The sequence below is a fragment of the Triticum aestivum genome, chromosome 2B (genome assembly GCF_018294505.1).
Source record: "Triticum aestivum cultivar Chinese Spring chromosome 2B, IWGSC CS RefSeq v2.1, whole genome shotgun sequence".
Taxonomy (NCBI): Eukaryota; Viridiplantae; Streptophyta; class Magnoliopsida; order Poales; family Poaceae; genus Triticum; species Triticum aestivum.
This window is the reverse complement of record NC_057798.1, coordinates 636,982,698-637,005,775: the sequence shown is the minus strand read 5'-3', so window position 1 is coordinate 637,005,775 and position 23,078 is coordinate 636,982,698. Positions and strand designations below refer to the sequence as shown.

The 23,078-nt window shown below is 43.6% G+C and overlaps 2 protein-coding genes across 3 annotated transcripts; both read right to left on the bottom strand.

The window, feature by feature from the left end:
- Positions 1 to 4,916: 4,916 nt before the first annotated feature.
- On the bottom strand, positions 4,917 to 14,150 carry LOC123046426 (probable LRR receptor-like serine/threonine-protein kinase At1g56130). Of its 2 annotated transcripts, XM_044469794.1 has the most exons (24): positions 13,807 to 14,150; positions 13,512 to 13,698; positions 13,313 to 13,384; positions 11,145 to 11,216; positions 10,989 to 11,060; positions 10,530 to 10,601; positions 10,328 to 10,399; positions 10,165 to 10,236; positions 9,955 to 10,026; positions 9,788 to 9,859; positions 9,640 to 9,714; positions 9,451 to 9,522; positions 9,299 to 9,364; positions 9,139 to 9,204; positions 8,994 to 9,038; positions 8,793 to 8,857; positions 8,012 to 8,391; positions 7,722 to 7,920; positions 7,047 to 7,208; positions 6,845 to 6,963; positions 6,383 to 6,593; positions 6,064 to 6,295; positions 5,822 to 5,972; positions 4,917 to 5,669 (listed from the first exon to the last, which is right to left on the bottom strand). In XM_044469794.1, the coding sequence occupies exons 1-24, from the start codon at positions 13,958 to 13,960 to the stop codon at positions 5,271 to 5,273; spliced, it is 3,159 nt and encodes a 1,052-aa protein (XP_044325729.1). In that variant the 5' UTR covers positions 13,961 to 14,150; the 3' UTR covers positions 4,917 to 5,270. The 2 variants fall into 2 exon arrangements, with proteins under 2 accessions (XP_044325729.1, XP_044325730.1); XM_044469795.1 differs by lacking the exons at positions 13,313 to 13,384; positions 13,512 to 13,698; positions 13,807 to 14,150 and adding an exon at positions 11,846 to 12,990.
- Positions 14,151 to 20,843: 6,693 nt separating this feature from the next.
- On the bottom strand, positions 20,844 to 21,905 carry LOC123039342 (uncharacterized). The gene is made up of 4 exons (XM_044462548.1): positions 21,735 to 21,905; positions 21,454 to 21,624; positions 21,135 to 21,346; positions 20,844 to 20,994 (listed from the first exon to the last, which is right to left on the bottom strand). The coding sequence occupies exons 1-4, from the start codon at positions 21,903 to 21,905 to the stop codon at positions 20,844 to 20,846; spliced, it is 705 nt and encodes a 234-aa protein (XP_044318483.1).
- Positions 21,906 to 23,078: the final 1,173 nt, after the last annotated feature.

Below are 23,078 nucleotides of genomic sequence, written 5' to 3'. Positions count from 1 at the left end.
AGGGCGGTACTACCGTGGGGGTAGGCGCGGTACTACCGCTTGGAGCGGTAGTACCGCCACTACTACCGCCCTTAGTACCGCAAAACCCGACACAAAAAACTTCGTTCTCGAATCGAGGCGGCAGTAGCCTGGAAGCACTGCGGTACTACGGCCGAAGACCCCAAGCGGTACTACCGTTCGGAGAGCGGTACTACCGCTTGGAGCGGTACTACCGCTCTGGGAGCGGTACTACTGTTGTGGTGCTTCGGCGGTACTACCGATGTGGATCGTGGTACTACCGCTGGAGCAGAGCAAAGCATACTAAGGGGAAAAAGGCAGCTCCAATGAAGCGGAAAGAAAACGACGGGTGTGAAATGGATGTGTACGTGTTGATTCCACCCTAGTCTTACCAAAACGGATCCCCTCTTGATAGTACGGTGACTCCTAGGAAACTATTCCACCAACAACGAAACGAAGGAGCTACACCGTCTTGAATAAAACACCGAGGGGAGATAACCATCTCGTGCCAAAGGATGAATCTCTGAAAGAACTGAACGCACACGATTAGTCCGCACAAGCATTGTCATCAATCACCAAAACATCTTGGGGATAAATATGCCCTTACAACAAGGGAACCCTGGAAGAGCAGATTTACAGATAAGAATACTAAGTAAACGTCAATTGTTGGGAAACTTTGCAATGTCCAGTCGCCCTAGTCAGAGGGGCAGCTCGTTCTGTGGCGGAGGGTGCCAATATTCACTAAGTGTTGCAACAACAGATTTCAAACAAAGTGGAAAAAAATCACAAATCTGAATATTCAGTTTAAAGGGAAATAAAAGCAATTCTTAATGAGTTCATTTGCAGGAATAGTGGGATAGTATGGTTTGCATCTCCAGACCTAATGAACTATATCAAATCTATTTTCGACTGCGAACAAAGGAGAAAGACTTTCCCCTAGATAAAAGCAGTGGCATGGCCGACCAAAGGCGACCGCGACATTCATGGCGGTGCCGTCAAAGTCAAGAACACGACGAACTAGGTTTGGTTTTTTTTAAATAATCCAAGTCGACGGTGATAAGTACCTGAATTGCGGGGGAGAGACCCTCGTGCGGTCGAGAGCGGCTTGCGATGACACCCCCGGATATGCTTGGACTATGGACTTCGACGAGCTCGGTGGGAGGCGGCAGAGCTTTGGACGTGATGGAGAGAGGAAGGAGAAGAAGCAGAAGCGGCAAAAGAGAAATGAAACCCTGAGGGGGGTATTAAAAAGGAGGTGGAATTGCAAAAGGCAGACGCGAAACATTAGGATCTACAGTGCCAGCGGATGCCTCGATTATCGCGCCTGTCAGATCCACTCATGGTATGGGTGACGTCATGAGTGATTCGTTACGATTTGCTGAATGACATCACAGAATTTTCAAGGGGCGAGTCAAAGAAGACTGAGCGAGTTGGCTTTTAAACCGGCACAATGCGAGAGATTCGCTCAGAGTAATACGATCCAGAAGCTTGAAAAGAACAAGTTCAGATCAGCTTGAGGGCTAATGTTGGGGATATGACCCAGGGATATGACCCGCCCGTCCAGGGTCGGGTAACCAACCGTGACTTACAAGGAGCTAGGTTGTATTCTACTGAAGATCATAAGGAGGAGGAGGAGCCGCCCTCCGCTGGGTCGGCTCATCGCGTGTTGGCCTAGGCCTGTTTGTAAACCGCCATGTATGTGTTTTCTTTACTTAGGGAACAAGTTGTATACTCGTTCTCATCTTGGACTCTCATGTACGACCCCAAGCCTCTACCTATATATAAAGGGGAGCCCCGGGTTGGAGGGGTCGACTGACAATCTCTCGAGCTTTAGGGTTGGCCTAGTGCACCTGAGCCTCGAGATCATAATTGATACACCCAAAACAGGACGTAGCCTTTTACCTCTCCAAGATGGGCCAAACCTGTATAAACCCTCGTGTCCTTCGTGTCCACTTAACCCCTTTGATCTACCACTCGACGTGATGGCCTCGCGACTAAGTCCTATGAGGACATCTGCCGCGGAAATACCATGACATGTCTATTGTTTCTCGATCAAAGCTATTGTATAAGACAAAAGGAAGAGGAAGGAGTGCACAAGGACAATAGGAATGGGAGGCATCAAGAAAGGATACATGCCAAATATTTGCACCTCCGACACTAGAGGTGCAAATAAACAAGGAGGGTTTTCCTTCTCTTCATGCTTACTCTCGGAGCCTACAAATCTAACGAATCAAAAACTCTCAAACAACAAGCTTGAATTGCTAGACAAAGTGTTTCAGCTTTGAGGCATAAATAACAGGTGGTGCACCATATGGAGAACCATAGGGGAGTGCATGGGGCATAATTGTATTGTCAATGATGGTGGGGCCTCATAATCACGGAGCCCTGTCCTATTGTCCTCTACTCATAAATTAGAGCAAGTGAATCCAAATCTCTTTTGCTTACCCTGTTAACCATATCTAAAACTAGTACATAATATCCATATCGGCATGCGCATTTATACAGTATGAAGAAGTGTAGCAATAAGAAGTCATGAGATAAAATAATATGAACCTGGAAAAATTAAACAAGTAAACTTGAAAACAATATAGAACAATGGGGAGGGGGGCACTGAAGTGATAATAAATTTTTACACAAGGTATTTCAGAGCCGATGTACACCATTACAAATGGAAAAATATAATTAGTCCATGATTCTAGAGATATCATAGTAGTAAAACCAAATGTATATATGTCATTTTATCAACAGAGAAAATGTGTATATGGCTAGGGCTATTGTTCTATAAGTAATTTAGTATCCAAATTCTGAAGGTTGTACACAACAATGTACATGGAAGGAGGGAAAATAGGAAAATGTATCTCTAAGGAAATCATTAGCCACAACCCCTATGAGGAAAATACATGAAGGTATAATGATCATATATTAAGTCTAAACTCATTGTAGACATCGGTTCAACATGGATTGCCTAAGCAACATGGTGAACCACCTAGTATTTCAGGGACAACGTTCAGACACAAAGAACGAGATCCTTAGATATCTCTTTACTTCTTCCACCCATCGAAGGACTTCCCAGTTACAACCTTGTACCATGACTTGAAGGATCAAATCACCGTTGCAACACAAACAGCCACCGAGGTTCAAGAGTGGGCCCTTATCTCACACATATAAACAATCTATAAAAAACATCATTTTATGATCGTGTACAAATTCCATTGGATTTTAGAGTTTTTGAATCGGTTGTTCCTTGCTAGCCTGCGTATATATCCATTAGTTTGCTATGTGCATGTGTGAAGTCTTTAGGAACAATTTGCTGATTTAGATCATTTTATAGGGTGGATGCTAAAAACAAGTTGCAATGCATGTGTTGTTACATGTTTTATGAGCTGACTCTCATCTTTGCCACTCTAATTTCTGCTGTGACTCATATCTACAGTGGTTGGCATTGGCGTGTCATTGATACGATTTTCTCTACATCATGAGTTCAGTATAAGGGAACTAGTGAAGAATCTGCATCATTGTATGTATTAAAGCTGTGCGCCTCATCTTAACAAGCCTGAAAGTGTGTTTATTTATGTTTCTACAACTAACTGGCCCTTTTCTAGATATAGCGATGTGTACTTCATGTATGCACTATCTGACAGGTATATTAAATGTCTTGGTGTGTTTCATGGTGCAAGTAGAATCTTACAAATGAAACAATAGTACCAAATTATCATGTAGTATAAAGCAATTTGCCTGTTAAGCCGACATCTTATCTTGTGAATGGATTAAGGCATGCCAGAGAAACAAAGACAAAAAATAGCAATCTAACTATGCAGGGTGTATGAACTTGAACAAAATCATTTTAATACTATGAATCCTTTTTATGTTGTGTGGTCCAAAATGGAGAGGAAGGAGAACCAAAGAACAATAGGCATGGGTGCCAGGGTTAAAAAAATAGGCATGTGTGGCAACATGAAAACTCAAAACAAAGCCTCTGTTAAACAAGGATCTAAGGTCTTTAGCCTTCCATCATGTTCGTGCCCACTGCTCTTAGGCCCTTTTTTCTTTCACTTCCTGTCTCACATTGGACATCTCATATAACATGAATATATTTGCACATATATGTTTTTTTTCTGCCAAAGCAATTTAGCAAACAAAAAGGAAGAGGAAGGAGTGCATAAGAACGATAGGAATGAGAGGCATCGGGAAATACCAAACCAAATTCCCATCACAACACAAGAGATGAAAAACCAATAAGTTAGGCTTTCCTCTATGTTCTCATTCCCACCGCTCTCGGGCCCTCTTTCTTCCTCTTCCTAGCTCACTTTTGAGATCTCACATCGGATATGTGTGCACATATTTTCTTTCTACGCTAAAGCAACCAAGCAAGCCAAAAGAAAAGGAAGGAGTGCTTGAGAACAATAGGAATAGGAGGCATCGGGAAACACCAGGCTGAATTCTCACCTCCTACACTAGAGGTGAAAACAAAGCAAGTTAGGGTTTCCTCCATGTTCCCATTCCCACTGCTCTCAGGCTCTCTTTTCTTCCTCTTCTCGACTAGCCTTCTAGCTAGATCTCAGATTATTTAAGTATGTGCATACATATCTACGATTTGTGAATTTATCTATTGCGCAAGCCAAAGGGAAGAGGGAAGAGTGCTCAAGAACCATAGGAATGGGAGACATCAGAAAAGCACAAAACTGAATATTTGCACCTCCAACACTAGAGGTGAAAACAGAAGAGTAAGCTTTCCTCCATGTTCCCACTCCTAGTGCTCTTGTGCTCTCTCTTTCTTCCTCTTCCGTGCTTACTCTCGGAGACTACAAAATCTGAAGAAAAAGGTATAAGACAACAAGCTTGAATTGCCGGACAAAGTGTTTCAGCTCTGATGTATAAATAGATGTGATGTGCACCTACAGAACCATAGGAAGATCAAGTAATTAAGACACCCCGTGCATAGTATCACTGCAAAGTCAATGACAATGGGGCCCATTGTCCTGTGCTGTACATGTAGAGCATGTGCAAGGAGATCTTCTGCTTACATATACTCCCTCCGTTCGGAATTACTTGTCGTGAAAATGGATGTATTTAGACGTATTTTAGTTCTAGATACATCCATTTCCGAGACAAGTAATTCCGAACGGAGGGAGTATCTGGGAAGCTATTGCATTCATACAGCAGGAAAATAATTTAGCATTCGCGGCAGAAGAAAATAAAAATACTCTCCTTCGCCCATACTACCACCTGACAATGACAACTACGTAACAAACACCTTGGCGCGTGCACGCACCTCACCTGCCCTCGTCGATGATGGAGGTGAACATCGGCGACGGGTTTCCGGTCGCCGGCGTGGCATCCCCACCCGCAGCATGGCCGCCGCCGGAAGACTGCTGCGTGGTCGACGATGACGACAGGCCGGCCTGGCTGCTCGTGCCCGTGTAGCTGCTGCTGCTCCCGGCCTTGACCTGCCACTCCGTGATGTAGCTCGGCTTGATCACCTCCTCCCCGGCCAAGTCGGCGTCTCCCGTGAGCATCGACACCACCCTTGACATGGACGGCCGACGGTGGGGCGATCCCTGGGTGCAGATGAGCGCGACGCGGATCACCCGGAGCACCTCCTCACTATTGAACTTCGAGAGCTTGGGGTCCACGAAGTCCAGGGGGTTGCCGTTCTCGTAAAGATCCCACACCTGAAAACATCCGACAGTTTCAGTGATTGTAGTACAAATTTCAACTGTAGATCTTGCCGACAATACACCAACCAAAGCACAGCTGTCGCTTTACTTTCGAGAACATTTCAAAATATAACTCCCGAATGTACTGTGGCTTTTATTGATCTTACCTTTTCAAATATATAAGTTGTCTCCTCTTCAAGCGTGGTGTGATGGTTTGATTCACCAGCAACAATCTCCAGCGCTACCACGCCGAATGCAAAAACATCAATCTTCTCAGTCATGTGACCTCTCATGGCGTACTCAGGTGCAAGGTAACCACTTTGGAAAAGGAAAGCCAGCCAATCAGTCAGAACATTTACAAACAACTTTGACAAACTCATGAGGGCCACGTCGATGGAGATGCACTTACAATGTGCCTGCAACTTTTGTGCTCACATGAGTCTTCTTGTCATCATAAAGCTTGGCAAGCCCGAAATCCGAGATCTTTGGGTTGAGATCGGCATCTAGCAAGACATTGCTGGCCTTAATGTCCCTGTGCACAATGCGGACGCTCGACTCCTCGTGAAGATAAGCTATACCTCTTGCTATGCCTAAGCATATCTCGAATCGTCTTGGCCAGTCTAGGTTCAAGCCTCCCTTTGCTGAAGATAAACATTGAGGGGCTTTAATTTTTATAAAATTAAGTTTCAACACAGCAGAGTCATAGTCGATCTTGAATGAAATCATACCAAACAGTGCGTGATCAAGGCTTCCATTCTCCAGGCACTCATAAACCAACAGTGGTGTCTTGCTCTCGAGGCAGCAGCCATACAACTTCACGAGATTACGGTGTTGCACCCTTGATATAGTCTCTATTTCTGTAGCAAATTGAACTTTCCCCTGATTAGATGATTCAGAGAGCTGCTTCACTGCCACCACTCTTCCATCACTTAACTTACCCTGCAAGGAAGTTGCACTAATCAATTAAGCTCAGGCTTTGACAAGGTTCTAGCAAATGAATACACTTGAAAATGATTAATTTACGCATATCATCTGACTATGATGTATACTAAGTTCAAGTTCAGATTATGACCAAGCAGTTTCTAAGCATTTACCAAATAGAGATATATAGTTTTTTTTTTTTGAGTAATCACCGGGGGGGAGAGGATCCCCACCTGAATTAGTACAGATATATAGTAAAACAAACAAACCTTGTAAACCGATCCATATCCTCCTGCACCAAGTAGGTTACTGGAATCAAAATTTTCTGTGGCTGATCTTAGCTCACTATAACTGAATACATTTGGTTTTCCAACTATAGTGTACAGCTCTGCACAACAGACAAAAATGATCCTTAGAATAACTCTGTCTACAGCAAAGTAAACAATATTATCCTGGAATATCAAGGAGTACCTTCTAACTCCAATAACATTTTTTTCCTTTTCTGCCTCCATACAAAGACTCCAGCAAGAGCAGCCAGCAAACAAACAGCAACACCAATTACGACTCCAACAATCACACCAGTTTTATTGCTGCTCTTGCTGTCCACAGAGTAATGCACAGTAGGGATGAAATCTGAAAAAAGTTAACTTAGTTTGAGTATGCAAAAACATCGAATGATGCTTAGTTGCATTGCAAGAGGAGCAATTTAATACAGTTATGATTACATCAAATACAAAAGTGAATCATGTAGAATTTCTACCCTCATCATGGATCTTCCAACATTTATGCTAATTTTCAGTTGAAATAGAAGACATTCAACTTGTTTAGACATGAATCAACCAGTGAGCATACACTGGCAGGAACTATACTACAGAGTACCACTTAATCCTTTTAATGGAAACAGTCACAAAAAAGATTGGTTATTAATTTCAAATTGCAAGTATCTTTCACATCAATTTTAGATATTAAATACACCAGTGGTAAAAGTGAAAAACACTAGCACTATCGATACTACAATGACATGTTTCCCTGGCCACTGTGCTATACAAGTACTCCCTCCGTCCCATAATAAGTGACGTGGTTTTAGTTCAAATTTGACTTCAAGATGGCAGTGTAGAACAAATAAGTTCCAGTTCAGGTTCCTACTTGGGGTTGCGCTCAAAGCCGATATTGCAGGCCCATAGTAGCCTTGAGTAGGAATGCAGCAAGTACCCTTGCCAGCCCAGAAGAGATGAATCTCAAGGAAGTTTTTTACCACAGGAACAACATACTGCTTCTTTACAACAACGAAAGATTTCCCTCCTGCAGCCTTTCTTATGTCGAAGTTCTGCTCCCTGCGCTCTCCCTATACAAACACCAATCAAAAGAATGTATTGGTTTCACAGTAGATGAGCTAAAAATATCAGACAACAGAGAAATTTAAGCTCCTAACCTACCTGGAGATAGATATCAAAAACTCTTCTCGCTCTGCTTTTCCAAGCCTGTGGATCAGGGGAGTCAAACTCTGCAAACTGAAGTGTCACTGTATAGTTTCCATTCTCGAGTCCAAGGCCATAGTATCTCAAAGACGATGGTGACATCCTTGCTGTTTGGAACAGTCCAGAATCTAGTGTGTTCTGAAATTGGCGTGAACTGTAGATTATGTAACTTCCATTGGGTGGGTCCATGAATCTTCCACTACTGCTAACACCCCAGATAGGTGCACCCCCAACATAATATGATGCAGCACCAAGATTGGCATTATCAGCCTGATACATGGCATTGTCTGAGCCTGATATGGTTCTACTACCACCACAGTCCACCGCTAAGGAGGAAGCTGCACACAAGTTACAAAACAGTAAGGGCATGTACAATGGTTGATAAGATAGTCTTATCTTAAGTCTTGCATGTAATTTAGAGATGACAAAAAAAATGTCTACAATGGGTCATCTCTTAGCTTTATCTTCAACTAGTTATTCCTAAAAATGTGGTGAGACATATTGTGCTAAGAGATCATCTCTTGTCTTCTCTTAAATAAGAGAAGACTCTTGTCTTCTCTTAAATAAGAGAAGACAAGCCTTTTCTTATGAGTTCTCTCTCCTCCACCTCATCATTTATCCTACGTGGCACTCCTAAGATAGCACCATTGTACATGCCCTAATCTTTACTTGGGAATCTGCAATTAAGGGTCTAAAATTACTGTAGTGTACTAAAAGATGCAAAGAGTTGAAAGCTTACAGTGCGGAGAGCCAAGAGAACAGGGGGTATTTCGCTGAAGACAATTCAACCCAAACGGCAAAACACTGCAAATGGGGAAAAAGGATATTTTTCAATTCCACTTACAAGCTCAGATGGATATATTATTCTTCAAAAAACACACTGAGATGAATATTTGTTCCTACATGATTTTGGCAGGAGTAAATGAAATGCAGCAAGTACCTGTTATTGGAGCTATCGATCACAAAGTCATTTGCCACCAAATTCCTAAGCACAACACACAAAAGATGGGTGAAAATCAGATTTTGTTGCTTAATTCAATCAGACTGGCTGTGTATCTTTAATCAGTAATAATCATGAAGCATACAATTGTAGGTTTTTCTGGGTAACCCAAGAAGGAAAGCTTCCTGAGAGGTGGTTGTATGAAAAATCTCTGAAAATGAACACGACAAATTAGTAAGTAGATCGAGACATATTTTCTTGTAGAGGCCAATATGAAGTGAAAATCAAGGAGCATATGGTCATACAAATTGGCGAGTAGCGGAGATTTCGTGGCTGGTAGACTTCCCGAAAGGCTATTATTGCCAAGAAATCTGATGAAGAGGGATATTTGCAAACATTACAGAAACATGATTCAAAAGAAACATTATGAGAAAACACTAAAAAGTAATGCGCTTACAGATAACTAAGCATAGGAAGATCAAAGATTGACCGAGGCATTTGGCCTGTGATATTGTTAAAACTCAAATCCCTGCACCAATGGAACAAGGAGTATCAGACAACAAAGTACCGTGCTTTTAACTGAAATTATACCATAGTAGAAAGGCTTCCATTTGACTCTGATTTTTCTGATAAGGAGAATGCTTACAGTAAAGTCAGATTTACAAATTTGGAGAAGTCTACTGATGCAAGTGTGTCAGATATCTTGCCGTTCCTCAATACTCTGCAGGTCAAATAGTTTAATCATCAGGATCTTACACTAACATGGGAAGGAAAGTAAAAAGCACGTGTCATACAGTTCACCCAAAGATTTCATGTTTCCGACAAACGCCATTGAAGAGCTTCCATTTACAATATCGCCTATTCTCCTGTTATATTCAGACACTCAATGTGTCTGTCAGTGCCACAAGCTTATCTTTGCAATGAGAACACAGCTAGTGAAACTTAAACTACTAAAACTTACAGGCTTGTCAACTTGATAAGATTAGAAAGACTTCTGGGAATCGGTCCTTGAAAAGAGTTCCCTTGGAGCCTCCTACAAGCTCATACATATTTTGTTAGTAAAGAAGTAATGCAAACCATTTCCATTTATTAATGCCCTTGGCTACCATTTATGCCAAGAAAAAGTTCGAGAAACATTTAATGTTGGTGATTGGTGGAACATATATCTTACAGTTGGGTCATGTTGGTCAAACTCCCAAGAAAATCAGGTATCTGCCCGGTGAAACTATTGTCTGATGCCCACCTGGATGCACGATGACAAGAGTGTCCTAGATTATTGGTTGAAAGTTGAAACCTTAGTATAAATTACACTGATATCTTGGTTTGGAAATTACAAGGTTGAAAGGTTTGTAAGCTGGGACAGCGCCGCTGGTAGAGAACCAGTGAAGTCATTACTATCAATGTACCTACATTCCAAAGACATACATCATTTTCCATTCAAGAAGACTATTATCGATCTGGACAATGCAGAGAACACTGATGATCATGCGGGCATGTGCAAATGGCAATGTAAAAGTGAGTAAATAGATTACTTACAGCTGCTGAAGCTTTGTCAATTTTCCCAGCTCATCTGGAAGTGAGCCGTTAAAATGGTTTGAGCCCAATGCACTGAAAGCACGAGATAAACCAGGTCAACTCTAGAGCAATATTAAAAAGGAAGTGCCACTAAATCATGTTTACAAGTTCAAATGCTGCTCGATATTTGATGAGAAAGATGCTCTGCTTTGTTAGGTTTTCTATTCCAACTGTTTCAATTTGCATGAACAGGAAGACACATGAAAGAATATACTCTATTGCTCTACTTAGACATAGTGTTGCTATGCTGTCTATGCAAACTTTCAATCCCCACAGTATACAATGTCATGCACTTTTGTGCGAGCGGTTATACACCCGAACTCGTACAACTAATACAAGAAATGATCCAAAATTAAACATGATTGGAAGATACTATCAAATAATAAACATTACTCATTGGAGGACAAGATTTGATCTTACAGTGATACGAGATCTGTAAGATTCCAAAGCTCCTTTGGGACAGGTCCGGATAATGCATTGGTGCCCACGGTTCTTGCGACATTAGAGGAAAAGACTGTGAGATCGGCTGAAATCAAGACGAGTAATGCACAAAAAGTGTTGAGTCGAAAGCCTTACATGTACTTCAGCGCAGTCAGTTCTCCGATGAACGCTGGCAAAGGGCCGGTCAAGCTATTTTTCCTGAAGTCCCTGAAATGACAAGATCAGAGACAAACAACGTTAATTACATACTCCCTCCGTCCACGAATAAGTGTACATCTAGCTTTTGTCTTAAGTAAAAGTTTTAAAACTTTGACCAACTTTCTAGGGAAAAGTAGAAGCATTTATGGCACTAAATTAGTACCACTAGATCTGTTTTGAAATGTACTTTGATAATATACCAATTTGATGCCATATATGTTACTACTATTTTTTATAAAGTTGGTCAAAATTTTAAAACTTTGACTTAGAATAAAAGCTAGATGTACACTTATTCGTGGACGGAGGGAGTAGATCTTACACTGAGTTTGGGAGATCCAAAGCTGTACATCTAATCGACAATGTATCGATCTTCGGTGCTCGTCGTAACTGAATCAATACCAATTTGATAAACTGCACAGTATACTATGGTTGTAGAAGTTGACCCGATTTCACCCATGATGGAAACTGGAAATATTTGTGGGGAAAAAAAACTAGGGCGGCAGCTACACCTACACCTGGAACAATCGGCTGTAATAATTCTAGACGCTGCCTGTTATTAGATTTATATTATACTCCTCACTGATAAATTTGTGCTCGATGGAGCTGATCCGCTCCACTGCCATGTGAAGAGAGCATACCTCCGGTGGCGCACTGGGAGCACTCTACTGTCTTTGAAGCTTAAAATCTGAGCAGCAGCGACGGACTCGCCGTTGCGGCGGGCGGGGAGGCAAGCCCACTGCGCCATGGAAGAGAGCCGGAGCGCGCCGGCGCCGATTCCCGGCTAATCTCGCCGGCGTTTTTTTTTTTTTTTTGAGCGAACGACATTTTGGTGGGTTTTTTTTAGGGGGCGACATTTTGGTGGTGGAATGCTGGAATGGAACGATGGATTGAAGGGATAACCAGATGGGCTGAAAACTATACGCGAGAGGGCTGGGCTGAGCTGAAAAAGTCATGGGTCCTTTCAGACCCACTGGACCCCGGCCCGGTAGTTATCTAGAATTATTATGTCTTTCAAGGTCACCATCACATTTCCCAATGAGAATCACTCTAAAAAAATCCCCATGGAGAAAAGACGTATCTTTGCCTGTTGACTTGACTACCACTAAAGTTTAAGCATAGTCTTTGAACTTTTATACCAAAGATTTTTGGTCCATCAACTGACAAAAATATCCGATTTGATATTTTGGCACACTGAAAGTGGTTTCAGCGTAACATAAAGGCAGCTTTCCATGAGTTGCAACAAAGTCGATAGAAAAAGGGAGAAAATAAAAAAAATGAAAAATGAGTTATTTATTTTAAGTTTAGTAATTTGAAGATAAATGGATAAAATAGGTTGTTTCTTTGAAAAACTTAGAAAAAAATTTAGTGTAGTAGTGACTTTACAAATTCCATGGTTTTCCAGATTTACTAACTATAAGGCATCCTAGATTATTTTTTCAGACTGTTATGTGTACTAGTTTTCAGAATTCCTACAATCTTAAGCTTTTTAATGGAATATTTAACAACCCCCTCCCCCTCTATTTAAATTTTTTTATGGTACATGGACTGCCACATGTGCTAAACTTTGTCACGTCATCATCAAAACCTCTTTTGGATGAAATATAGACACTTGAGGGGCAGAAGTTTTTGTTATTCGAGTTCAAGTTGATGGGCTATGTTTATACTCTGACTAGTAATTCGAATTTATATGAAGGTTTAGTCAATGAAAATGTTTTTTACGATGCATGCCACAAACGAGCACTTACCAGGACTTCATATGGATTAGAAGCCTGGGAATCCAAACTCGCTTATCCCCCCCCCCCCCCCCAATAAGAGTTTTAATCTTAAAAATAATCTATAAATTGTATCGATTCTGAATAACATCGAATATTCGTATTTAATCAGCAAGCAAAATTCATATTTAATCCAAGAGTCATCATATATTCATATTTAATCAGAAAGCAAAAATTCATCAACCACATCGCGCATGCTAGTAATATACTCAGTAGTTGAGCTAAGATGTCTAGCTACTCAAGGCGTGGGGTTTTAACTTGGTATAGTAGTATTGCTTGGTGAACAGTGGTTGTTGGTGAGCACTCTTGAGCCTAGAAGTGGATAGCACATACAGTTTGATGAGGTGGGTGAGGTTCCGCAACTCTTCCGGAATGGGGCCAGCCGCGTCCAGCGAGTTTATCTTCCTGCTCCATCCAACCAAGAACAAAATGGTTCATCTTCTCCAACTGATCAGCTGGGCCGCCGGTCAGCAATTCGGGCAGACGAGAAAAATATGGAACGGATGGCGAGAGAGGAAGAGCTGGAGCTTACAGTCTGGTGACGTGGCAGAGGGTGCCGTTCTGGTCGGTGCAGTCGCACTTGATGGCCGGGTTGAAGTTGGGGTTGTCGTCCAGCGGCGTGTCGTCCGTGGCGGCGCCGCTGCAGGGGTTGCCGCTGATGTTCCACGACGCCGGCGCCGCTAGCCCCAGCTTCCCCAGTATCGCGTTCACGGCCGCCGCTGCATTCCACCCCGCCCAGAAACCAACCAACAACCGTCAACCAAACAGAGCTTAACAACCAGAGATGAGCAGCGAATGCGTGCTACTACTACTAATCCACTGCATACCTTCGGTCGGGTCGGTCTGCGGCGGCGGCGGCGGAGCCTGAGCCTGAGCGGCCGCCCTCCAGGAAGAACACAGCAGGGCTGACAGGAGCAGCGGCAAGAGGAGCACGGAGCCATGGCGGAGGCACGAGCTCCACCCTGGACTCGGAAGACCCATCTCCCTCCCTCCCCTCCTCCCCGTCAGATTGCAGTCCTACTGCCTACTGGAAGAAGAGGCGATGAACCAGAGCAATAAAGCAGGCATCCGCTAGAGAATAGAGATATTACTCAGAGGAGCTGTGGGAGGAAACATCAAACAAACATGCAGCCAAGTAGGTGCTGGGCGATTGTTTTTTTTATGGAGGTGGCGGCCCCTACTCACTATAGTACAGTACAGCACTCCTACTAGGGCGATCAAGCTGCATGCACCTGCTCCTACTACAATGCGGCCAAAAGAAGAGCGAGTTATTGGTACTGGTATTTTTTCCTGTTGTTATCTGGTGTGTTGCTGAATTCTATAGATGAATGCATAAATGCGCGGTGCTCGGATGGAATAGTCTATTCTCATATGGCTGGCTTGGACTGGGACCAAGAGGCGTGACAAGAAAAGATTGAGCTCACATGAATGAATCCAACAGAGACTCGTCGTGCTTGGCATTGTCCTGAATTTACATTCTTTTTTCTGCCCCTTGATGGTTGTAGCGCGCAAGTAGGAATATACATGCATCCACATGCACACGGAGCAGGTGGCGAAGCAAATTAGTTGGAATCTCGCATGGACGTTTTATTAAGAGTTAATACCACTATTCATACATAAACTTGTAGGGGTGGAAACAGTTTCATACAAAAACTAAAAAACCCCACAAAACTAGCCCTCCAACTTGTCTGCTGTAACAAATTCATACAAAACCACCCCGAACTGCACACGTGGCATGCCATGTAGGCTCTGTCGGGCCCGGATCACGTTTTTACAAAGAAACCCTCGCGCTTTAGCAATTTCGCAGACAAATCCATCCCTGGACAGTAAAGCACCTGGTCGTCGCCCCCATGCAAAGCCCTTCCAACCTTCTTTCGCCCACGTCCCCTGTTCCTCCTCATCTCTGCTCGCTCCTCCTGCGAGGCGATGCCGCCGTCGGCCTCATCGGCGGCGACACAAGGCGCCATGGAGCCGCGGTGTAGGGAACCCGGCGAGTTCCCTCTTGAATACGGTAAGGACCTGCACCCGGCGCTTCCCCTGTTCCTGCACCGGCGCACTAGGGTTTTTCAGGCCGATCATGGCGATGTAGGGTTGAAAATTGGGTCGATCTGCTCACTAGGGTTGGTTGTGTGCGTCCCCAGGGTTCGTAGGGGAACTAGTTTCCATGAGCTTGTCTAGGGTTTCTTGATGCTGATTTGAGGAATTGGGGGGGGGGGGGTCAATCAAGGGCAATGTGAGGGGATTTGATCTAGGGTTTTGGGTAGCATACAGGAAAGGGGGGGGTCCTTGAGGGGGTCTTTTGATATGATTTTACTGTTTACATATTCAGAGATTATATGCTATTGTTGCACTGAATTGTAGATGCAGTGTACAATGTGATATTTTAGTTCATATTTCAGTGTAAAAATGCTGACTTTCCCTGTTATGCAAAAGTACATGGCTTTTTTTAGATGAAAGTCAGCATTTTTACCATTGATTTGTGATGAAAGGGTTGTCTTTTAGTTGATATTCAGTACATAGTTGTGTTTGAAAATCATGTACAGATTCAGTTAGAGTTTGATCACTGAAACTAAGATTGAGTTGCACTGAATATATCATCTGTCAATTGTTGCAGTGACAAATGGAGAAGCTAGCCAGTTTTTCTCAGTGGAGTTTGAGCACAATGGAATTTTCTTGGGGGAATGCATAGGTGGAGAATTGAAGTTCTCTTACATTGGGTGCAGTCATGAAGCTTTTGACTACTGTCATTCAGACACATGGTCACTGGGGATGATCAAGTATTGCTTGTCAAGGATGGACTATGACCCTACAGACCCTCAAATCAAGGTGTACTGGATTTTGCCAGATAAAGACTATGGTGATGGCCTGCTATGTGTGGACAATCCAGATGTTATAGCTGCTATGGTGAGGTCCAGCAGAGAAGCCAAGACATTGGATTTGTTAGTTGATGAGGAGAACAAGATTCAGACATTATATCCTGAAATCATACTAAAGGGATGCCCAACTGCAGATGGAAATGAGGATGAAGAACAAGGAGAGGATGCAGATCATGATGCAGAGAATGCAGAGGAAGGAGAGGATGCAGTGGCAGATCATGATGCAGAGAATGCAATGGAAGGAGAGGATGCAGAGTCAGATCATGATGCAGATGCAGACAATGCAGATAATGCAGTTGAAAACAATGATGGAGAAGGAGAGTTGAATGAAACTGACTCAGACTTTTATGAGAGTGACTATGATTGTGAAGATGGAGATGATGATTTGTTTGCTCAGAATGTGGACAAATCATTGAATGACAACAATGAAGAAGAGGAAGAGATATTTGAGGAGGAAGATCCACTAGATGATGATGAGCTCAACCTGTCAAAAGATGAGTTGGAGAAGTTGAAATATACATTCAGAACATTCAATGCAGAAATGGACATGAGCAACCCAATCTTTAGGGTTGGGCAAGTATTTGGAGATATGAAAGAGCTAAGGGAAGCAGTCACTGCATACACAGTCAAAAACAGAGTGAAAATCATCAAAGCTAGAAATGAGGCAGAGAGATTCATTGGTGTGTGTCAACCTGATTGCCCTTGGAGGTTGAAAGCATCTAGAGACAATAGAACAGGAAGCATTGTCATCAGAGAGTACAATGGAGAGCACACCTGTCAGAAAACATGGGATTCCAAGTGCTTGACAGTGAAGTACCTGACTGAGATATTTATGGATGAGTTCAGAGACAACAAGAGCATGGACTTGGGTACATTTGGAAGAAAAGTTCAGCAAAAGTTCAAGCTTAATCCAGTGAGAATGAAGCTTGGCAGGGCCAGGAGTGCTGCACTTAAGATCATACATGGTGATGAGAAAGCACAATACAGCCTGTTGTGGGACTATGGACAAGAACTGAGGAGAAGTAATCCAGGGAGCAAATTCATTGTTTGCACAACCAAAGTGAAGGAAATAGGTGATCTGCTTCCAAAAGATCACCTATCTTCACTATATTGGTCCTATGATGCCTGCAAGAGAGGTTTCCTGAGGGGGTGCAGGCCAATTCTATTTGTTGATGGCTGTCACCTGAAGAGCAAATACAAGGGTGTGTTGCTTACAGCTGTTGGGATTGATCCCAATGATTGCATATTTCCAATTGCAATGGGGATGGTGGAGGTGGAGTCAACTTACTCTTGGGAATGGTTTCTCACCACTTTGAAGAATGATTTAAACATCATTAACACCTCCCCTTTCACTATAATGAGTGACAAGCAAAAGGTGTGTTCCATTTGTCCAAACATGCTGCTGTTGCATATTTCCATATGGTGCTGTTGTCTTACATGTTTATGAACTAATTTTGCAGGGTTTGATCAATGCTGTTGAGAAGATATGGCCAGATGCAGAACACAGATTCTGTGTTAGACATCTTTATCAAAACTTCCACCAGAAGTTCAAAGGAGAAACACTGAAGAATATGTTGTGGGCCATTGCTAGGTCAACTAATGTGGACAAGTGGACCTTGAACAGAGAGAAGCTTAGGGCACAGAACTTGGAGGCATATAATTGGTTGGATGGCAAGCCCCCCAACCAGTGGGTGAAAGCATACTTCAGAGATTTCCCCAAGTGTGACATTTTGCTGAACAACATGTCAGAGGTGTACAACAGGTAAACTTCAGTTAGTTCACTTTTCTAGCAAACAAGTTATGTTATGTTTAACACATAAAACTTCAGTTAGTTCTGACAAAACTTTACTATATATCTCTTGCAGCTACATCTTGGATGCAAGAGAATTGTGTGTTATATCAATGCTAGAATGCATAACACATAAAATTACTGTGAGGCATGACAAAAAGTACAAAGAAGCTTCAGAAAAGTGGACTGGACTTATCTGCCCCAAGATTAGGAAGAAACTGGACAAAAATGCAGAGTACTCAGGTAACTGCTTTCCAACACATTCAGGACTTGGAATTTATGGTGTTGAATCAGGCAACAACAAGTATGTTGTGGATATTCCAGCAAGAACTTGTGATTGCAAAAAAATTCAATTGGATGGCATCCCTTGCAATCATGTGATTGCTTGTTGTAGAGCTGATAGGATTGACCCTGAAACATTGGTTCACAAGTGCTATAGCATAGAAAATTATCTAAAGGCATATGGGCACAACATCATGCCTATGAGGGACAGGAAAAGCTGGGAAAAGATGAATGGCATTCCCATCCACCCTCCAGTCTTCACAAAGAAAATGGGCAGGCCAGCAAAGAACAGGAGAAAGACACCAGAAGAGAAGAAGAAGAAAGATGGAACTGTTTACATCAACAAAAAAGGAGTGGCCATGCATTGCTCAGTGTGTGGCAGTGCTGACCACAACAAGAGAGGACATGCCAAGTTTATGAGGCAACAGGAAGCTCAATTAGAAGATGATGATGAAGTAGAAGATCCTTCAATTCTGCAGGTTAAATCAGTGATTTCAGTTAACTGTTTTTCTCTGAATTTGGACTTTGAACAGTGATTTCAGTTAACTGCATTTAAGTTCATTTATGTTACTAACATGAATTGTTTTCTGACTACAGGATATTATGCCAACAAGACTTGATCCTAGGCTTGATCCTATGAATGACAGAAGCAGTATGGTCTACACCATAGGCCAGGAGGTGCACCTTTAATATTACTGTCTTTCATTTTCAGTTAACTGTTTTTCTCTGAATTTGTATCTGCATTTCCTTTTCTCATTTTGTATCTTCCTGACATTTTGTGATCCTGCATAGGAAAGGGCATATGTGAGCACTTGGAATCCTCCTGGGCCACTTCCTGAAGAGTCTGCTTTTGTGGTGCAAGCTAGGGATTCTATCCCTCCCAGAAGAACCACAACCACAGCCACAACAAGTGTGAGGGGAAGAGGAAGAGGAAGGAAGAAAGCTGCAGCAGTACCACATCCAGATGAGCCAGGGTCAAGTGCAACTGGAGGAAGAGGAAGGAAGAAAGGAAAGACAGTGAGATCTGGCACTCCAGAGAGAAGAGGATCTTCTGGGAGTAGAGCAAGAGGCAGAGGAGTGGCTGGGAGAAGAGACAGGAGGGAAGCTAGCTCTTATCCAGCATACAGGCTCATGTTTGGTGAAGATGGAGCAAGGGGGGAGCCAATACCTAATCTCAACTTAACTGAAGAAATTCCAGTTTCTCAGAATGCACCTGGGGTTGACATTTAGATGTCTGTTTAGTTCATCAATGAACTTCATGCTAAACTGTAGAAGTTCATATCTGAAATTGATGCTAACATTTTTCATGTAATACCAATTTTCTGTTGCAATGACAGTTAGACATGTAGTGAACTTCATGGCCATGTACTGAAGAATTAAAAACATCTGAGTTTTGAATACCAGCACATTTGAGTTGTTTGTGCATTACATGAAAAATGTCTGAATGTACTGAATGTGCATTTGCTGAATGTACTAAACTTGGAGGCATTTGCTGAACTGAATTTGGTGAAATCCCACAATTAAAAAAATAAACAAAAAATTGTTTGGCCTGGGTCTTGAACCCAGGACCTGTGGGTAGAGAAGTAGGGTGCAATGCCAGTACGGTAAGAGTAGGAGCTTGTTAGTTGTAGATGCAGAAACTTACTTCTACTCTTGCAGTCGCCAACTCCCACTGTGGACGGTTCACGTTCCCAGTCGCCGCATCAATAAATCCACCGCTCCGCCCACCCACCGCTCCGCCCACCACTCCCCACTCACCACTTCCCACACACCTACCGCATCGCCTCCTCTCCCCACTCACCACCGCCGGCCACCGCCGCCATGGCGAACATCGAGGGCTGGAAGCTCGCACTGGAGGATCTGGCCGGCAACGACCAGTTGTTCCGCGCGCAGATTCGAGAGGTCTGCACCTGGTTCACCACCCCGAAGATGATGCTCATGCATGCGCGCGGGTTGGCCAAGCAGCTGACGGACGGCGAGAACGCCCGTGCCTTCCCCACAGGCTGCAAAGTGCCGCCGCCGATGTTCCTCGTCTGGGCAATGCGTGAGGGCACGCTTAGCATGGATCCGTACCAGCGAGCTAGGTGGTGGATGTACCGCTCCACCACCTCTCTGGCCCCGGTCCCCCTCGACGACGACCCTGCGAACATCGTCGGCGTCGTGCTCGCGCTGCCTGCTCCAGTCAACCCTGCGGACTACGCCTCTGACGACGACCTGAAAGAGACTGTTGTCATCAGTGACGACGACACAGATGCGGACGAGGTTGTGCTCGTTGCGCCGGTCGCCGTTGAGGGTGGCAGAAACATGCCCATCGACGTCGAGCTCCTGCCGGACGTCGAGCTCCTGCCAGAAGAGGTGAAGGTTGAACAAGAAGAAGAGGTGAAGGAGCCAGAGCAAAACAAGAAGAAGGCGCCTCTGAAGAAAGAGGTGAAGAAGGTGCGCCGCTCCATCCGCCTGCAGCAGCTCAAGAACTGAAGAAGATGCAGAAGAGGTGAAGATGCAGAAGAGTAGTTAGGTCTGCTGATCTATATGTTGGCATATAAGTTATCTATTTTGAGCAGTCGATGTTGAACTGCTGTATCTTTGGCAATCTAGTGTTGATCTGCTGTTGAACTGCATGTGCCCATGTTGATCTGCTGTTGAACTGAATGTGCCCATGTTGATCTGCTGTTAATTTGCATGTGCCCAGGTTGTCTGCTTATGTTGTGCCCATGTGCACACATCCTAAAATAGAATGTACTAGGTGCTCACTTTGTGCCAAATATGCCAAGTTGTACTACCTGAAGATCCCTGGTCCCCTTCCAAATGGTTAACTTAACTGAAATTTGCACTGTTAAGTTAACTGAATTTTGCTTAAGTTAACTGAATTTTGCTTAATTTAACTGAATTTTCATGTCAAATAAGAGAATCATTGATTTCAGTTAAGTAAACAAGCCACTGATTTCATGTCAAATAATAGAATTTTCAGTGAAGTAAACAGAACACTGAACATAGCCACTGATTTCATTTCAAGCCACTGATTCCAGTTTGGAATGTTTACAACACTGAACATAGATAATAGGTAGCCACTGATTTCATATAATCAGTACAAGTAGCAACTGATAACAAATAGTTTCACCTCTAACATCACTAGTGCTACACAAAACCTCTTATCACTAGTGCTACAACACCATACAACAGTGCAGAGCAGCAGACCAAACAGGCTAACCAAATTTCCCTCCTATCCCTAGTTCTGATCTCCTTCTGGTGCTTCATGATCATGGCCTTCCTTTCTTCCTTCAGCCTCATAATTTCAGCATCCTTGTCAAACACAAATTTCTGAAGAGCCACATTCTCTTCAGCAAGTTTGCCAATCACCTGCCTAGGTCTCCCCTGCCATTCTTTGTCCACCCACTTCAGATAAGCACATGTATCATAACCCTGCAAAACACACCAATTTGTTCAGTACAACAATGGTCAGATGAACATATAACAATGGTCAGATAAACAACACACTTTTTTAAACAAAAGTTGGGCACTTGACTAACCTCACGAGGACAAACAAGAAATCTACGACCATAGTCATATCCATCAGAGCAAACTCTTCTCGCAGGGTTCAGTAAGTGGCAACAATGGTCACTTTTGTCACTGCCATTGAAAGCAGCATCAGGAGAGGATAGAGGTATACTCCAGTCAAATTCAGGTAGGTTTTCAGTCCCCTACCATGGCCATCAAATCAAATGTTAGCATCAGAAAGCTCGCACTCATCAGGAAAGCCCAAATTCATGGGCATCCGAACCAAATCGGCGAGGGGAAGGGGGACACGCACCTTGCAGAAATCGACATCCATGTAGCGCACCTCTCCGGTGATTTTCGCCCAAGGCTCGCCGTCCTTCGTCATGTCGGCACCGGCGAGGTCACATCCATTGAGCGGGAGAGGGTGGCTTGAGGATGACGACGCCCCTGCTCCACGGCGTCCTGCCTGCTGCTTCCCGCTCATCTCGACAGGGCGACCGAGACGGCTGCCGACGGAGGGGGGAGACGGCTGGCGTCGGAAGGGAAGGCGGAGACGGCTGGCGTCGGAGGGGAAGGCGGAGACGGCTGGCGGCGGACAAGGGCGACGGCAAAGGGGAGGGCGACGGCAAAGGGGAGGGCGACGGCTAGGGATTTATGAATGGGGAATCGATGCAGAGAGAGAGGGCGGGGGCTTTTTGTAAAATACACAGAGTGCGAGGGGGCTTTTGTAAAATTAAAGGCGCAGGCCAAAATCCAGCGTGGCATGCCAAATGTCGCATCCACAGTTGTTTTGTATGAATTTGTTACAGCAGACAAGTTGGAGGGCTAGTTTTGTGGGGTTTTTTAGTTTTTGTATGAAACTGTTCCCACCCCTACAAGTTTATGTATGAATAGTGGTATTAACTCTTTTATTAAGTTAAGTGAATATGGTGGCAGTTGGGGCATTTCGTAGGATTGGAAGGCGGCTAACAAGTAGTAGTAACATCTTCTCGTTAGGTGTGTATTCACATCAGTGTCGAGGGTAATTAATAAGGAGCTTAGTTTGCTAGCGTGGTCGGTCCCTCTCTCTTTGGTTGTGGTGTGCCAACCTTGGCCTGATGCCTGAACATCATGCATGGATCTTACCATGTTAATAGGTTCAAGTCAAAGAAAGCATCAACATTAACCAGGGTGATGTAGCACTCAACTTGTCCAGTTTTAAAATGCTACCTACTCCCTCCGTTCCAAAATAGATGACTCAACTTTGTACTAACTTTAGTACAAAGTTAGTACAAAGTTGAGTCATCTATTTTGGAACGGAGGGAGTAGTTGCTAATTTAAAATGACCACATGGTTTTTAAATAACATAATGACCTTCAACTTTATCAAGCCGATCCAGACATGTTACTCAACACCCAAATGCAATGAACCAGCCAATGCCTAAGGCCGAAGCAACCACCTTAATGCGCTGATATGACTTTGAGCACATCTCTCCGCCAAGAATCAACGGTCAAGATTCAAGATGATATCTGAAACAAGAAGTATATAATTTTCTTCCACCGGACAAAGTTGTAGGAAAATGTTGACGGAGCAACGTCATCACCCCTGCGTCACTGATGTGCCTGGTGTTCAGCTTTATAGCTACCCACGTTTCCTGGAAAAAGAGTCAAGAGACCAA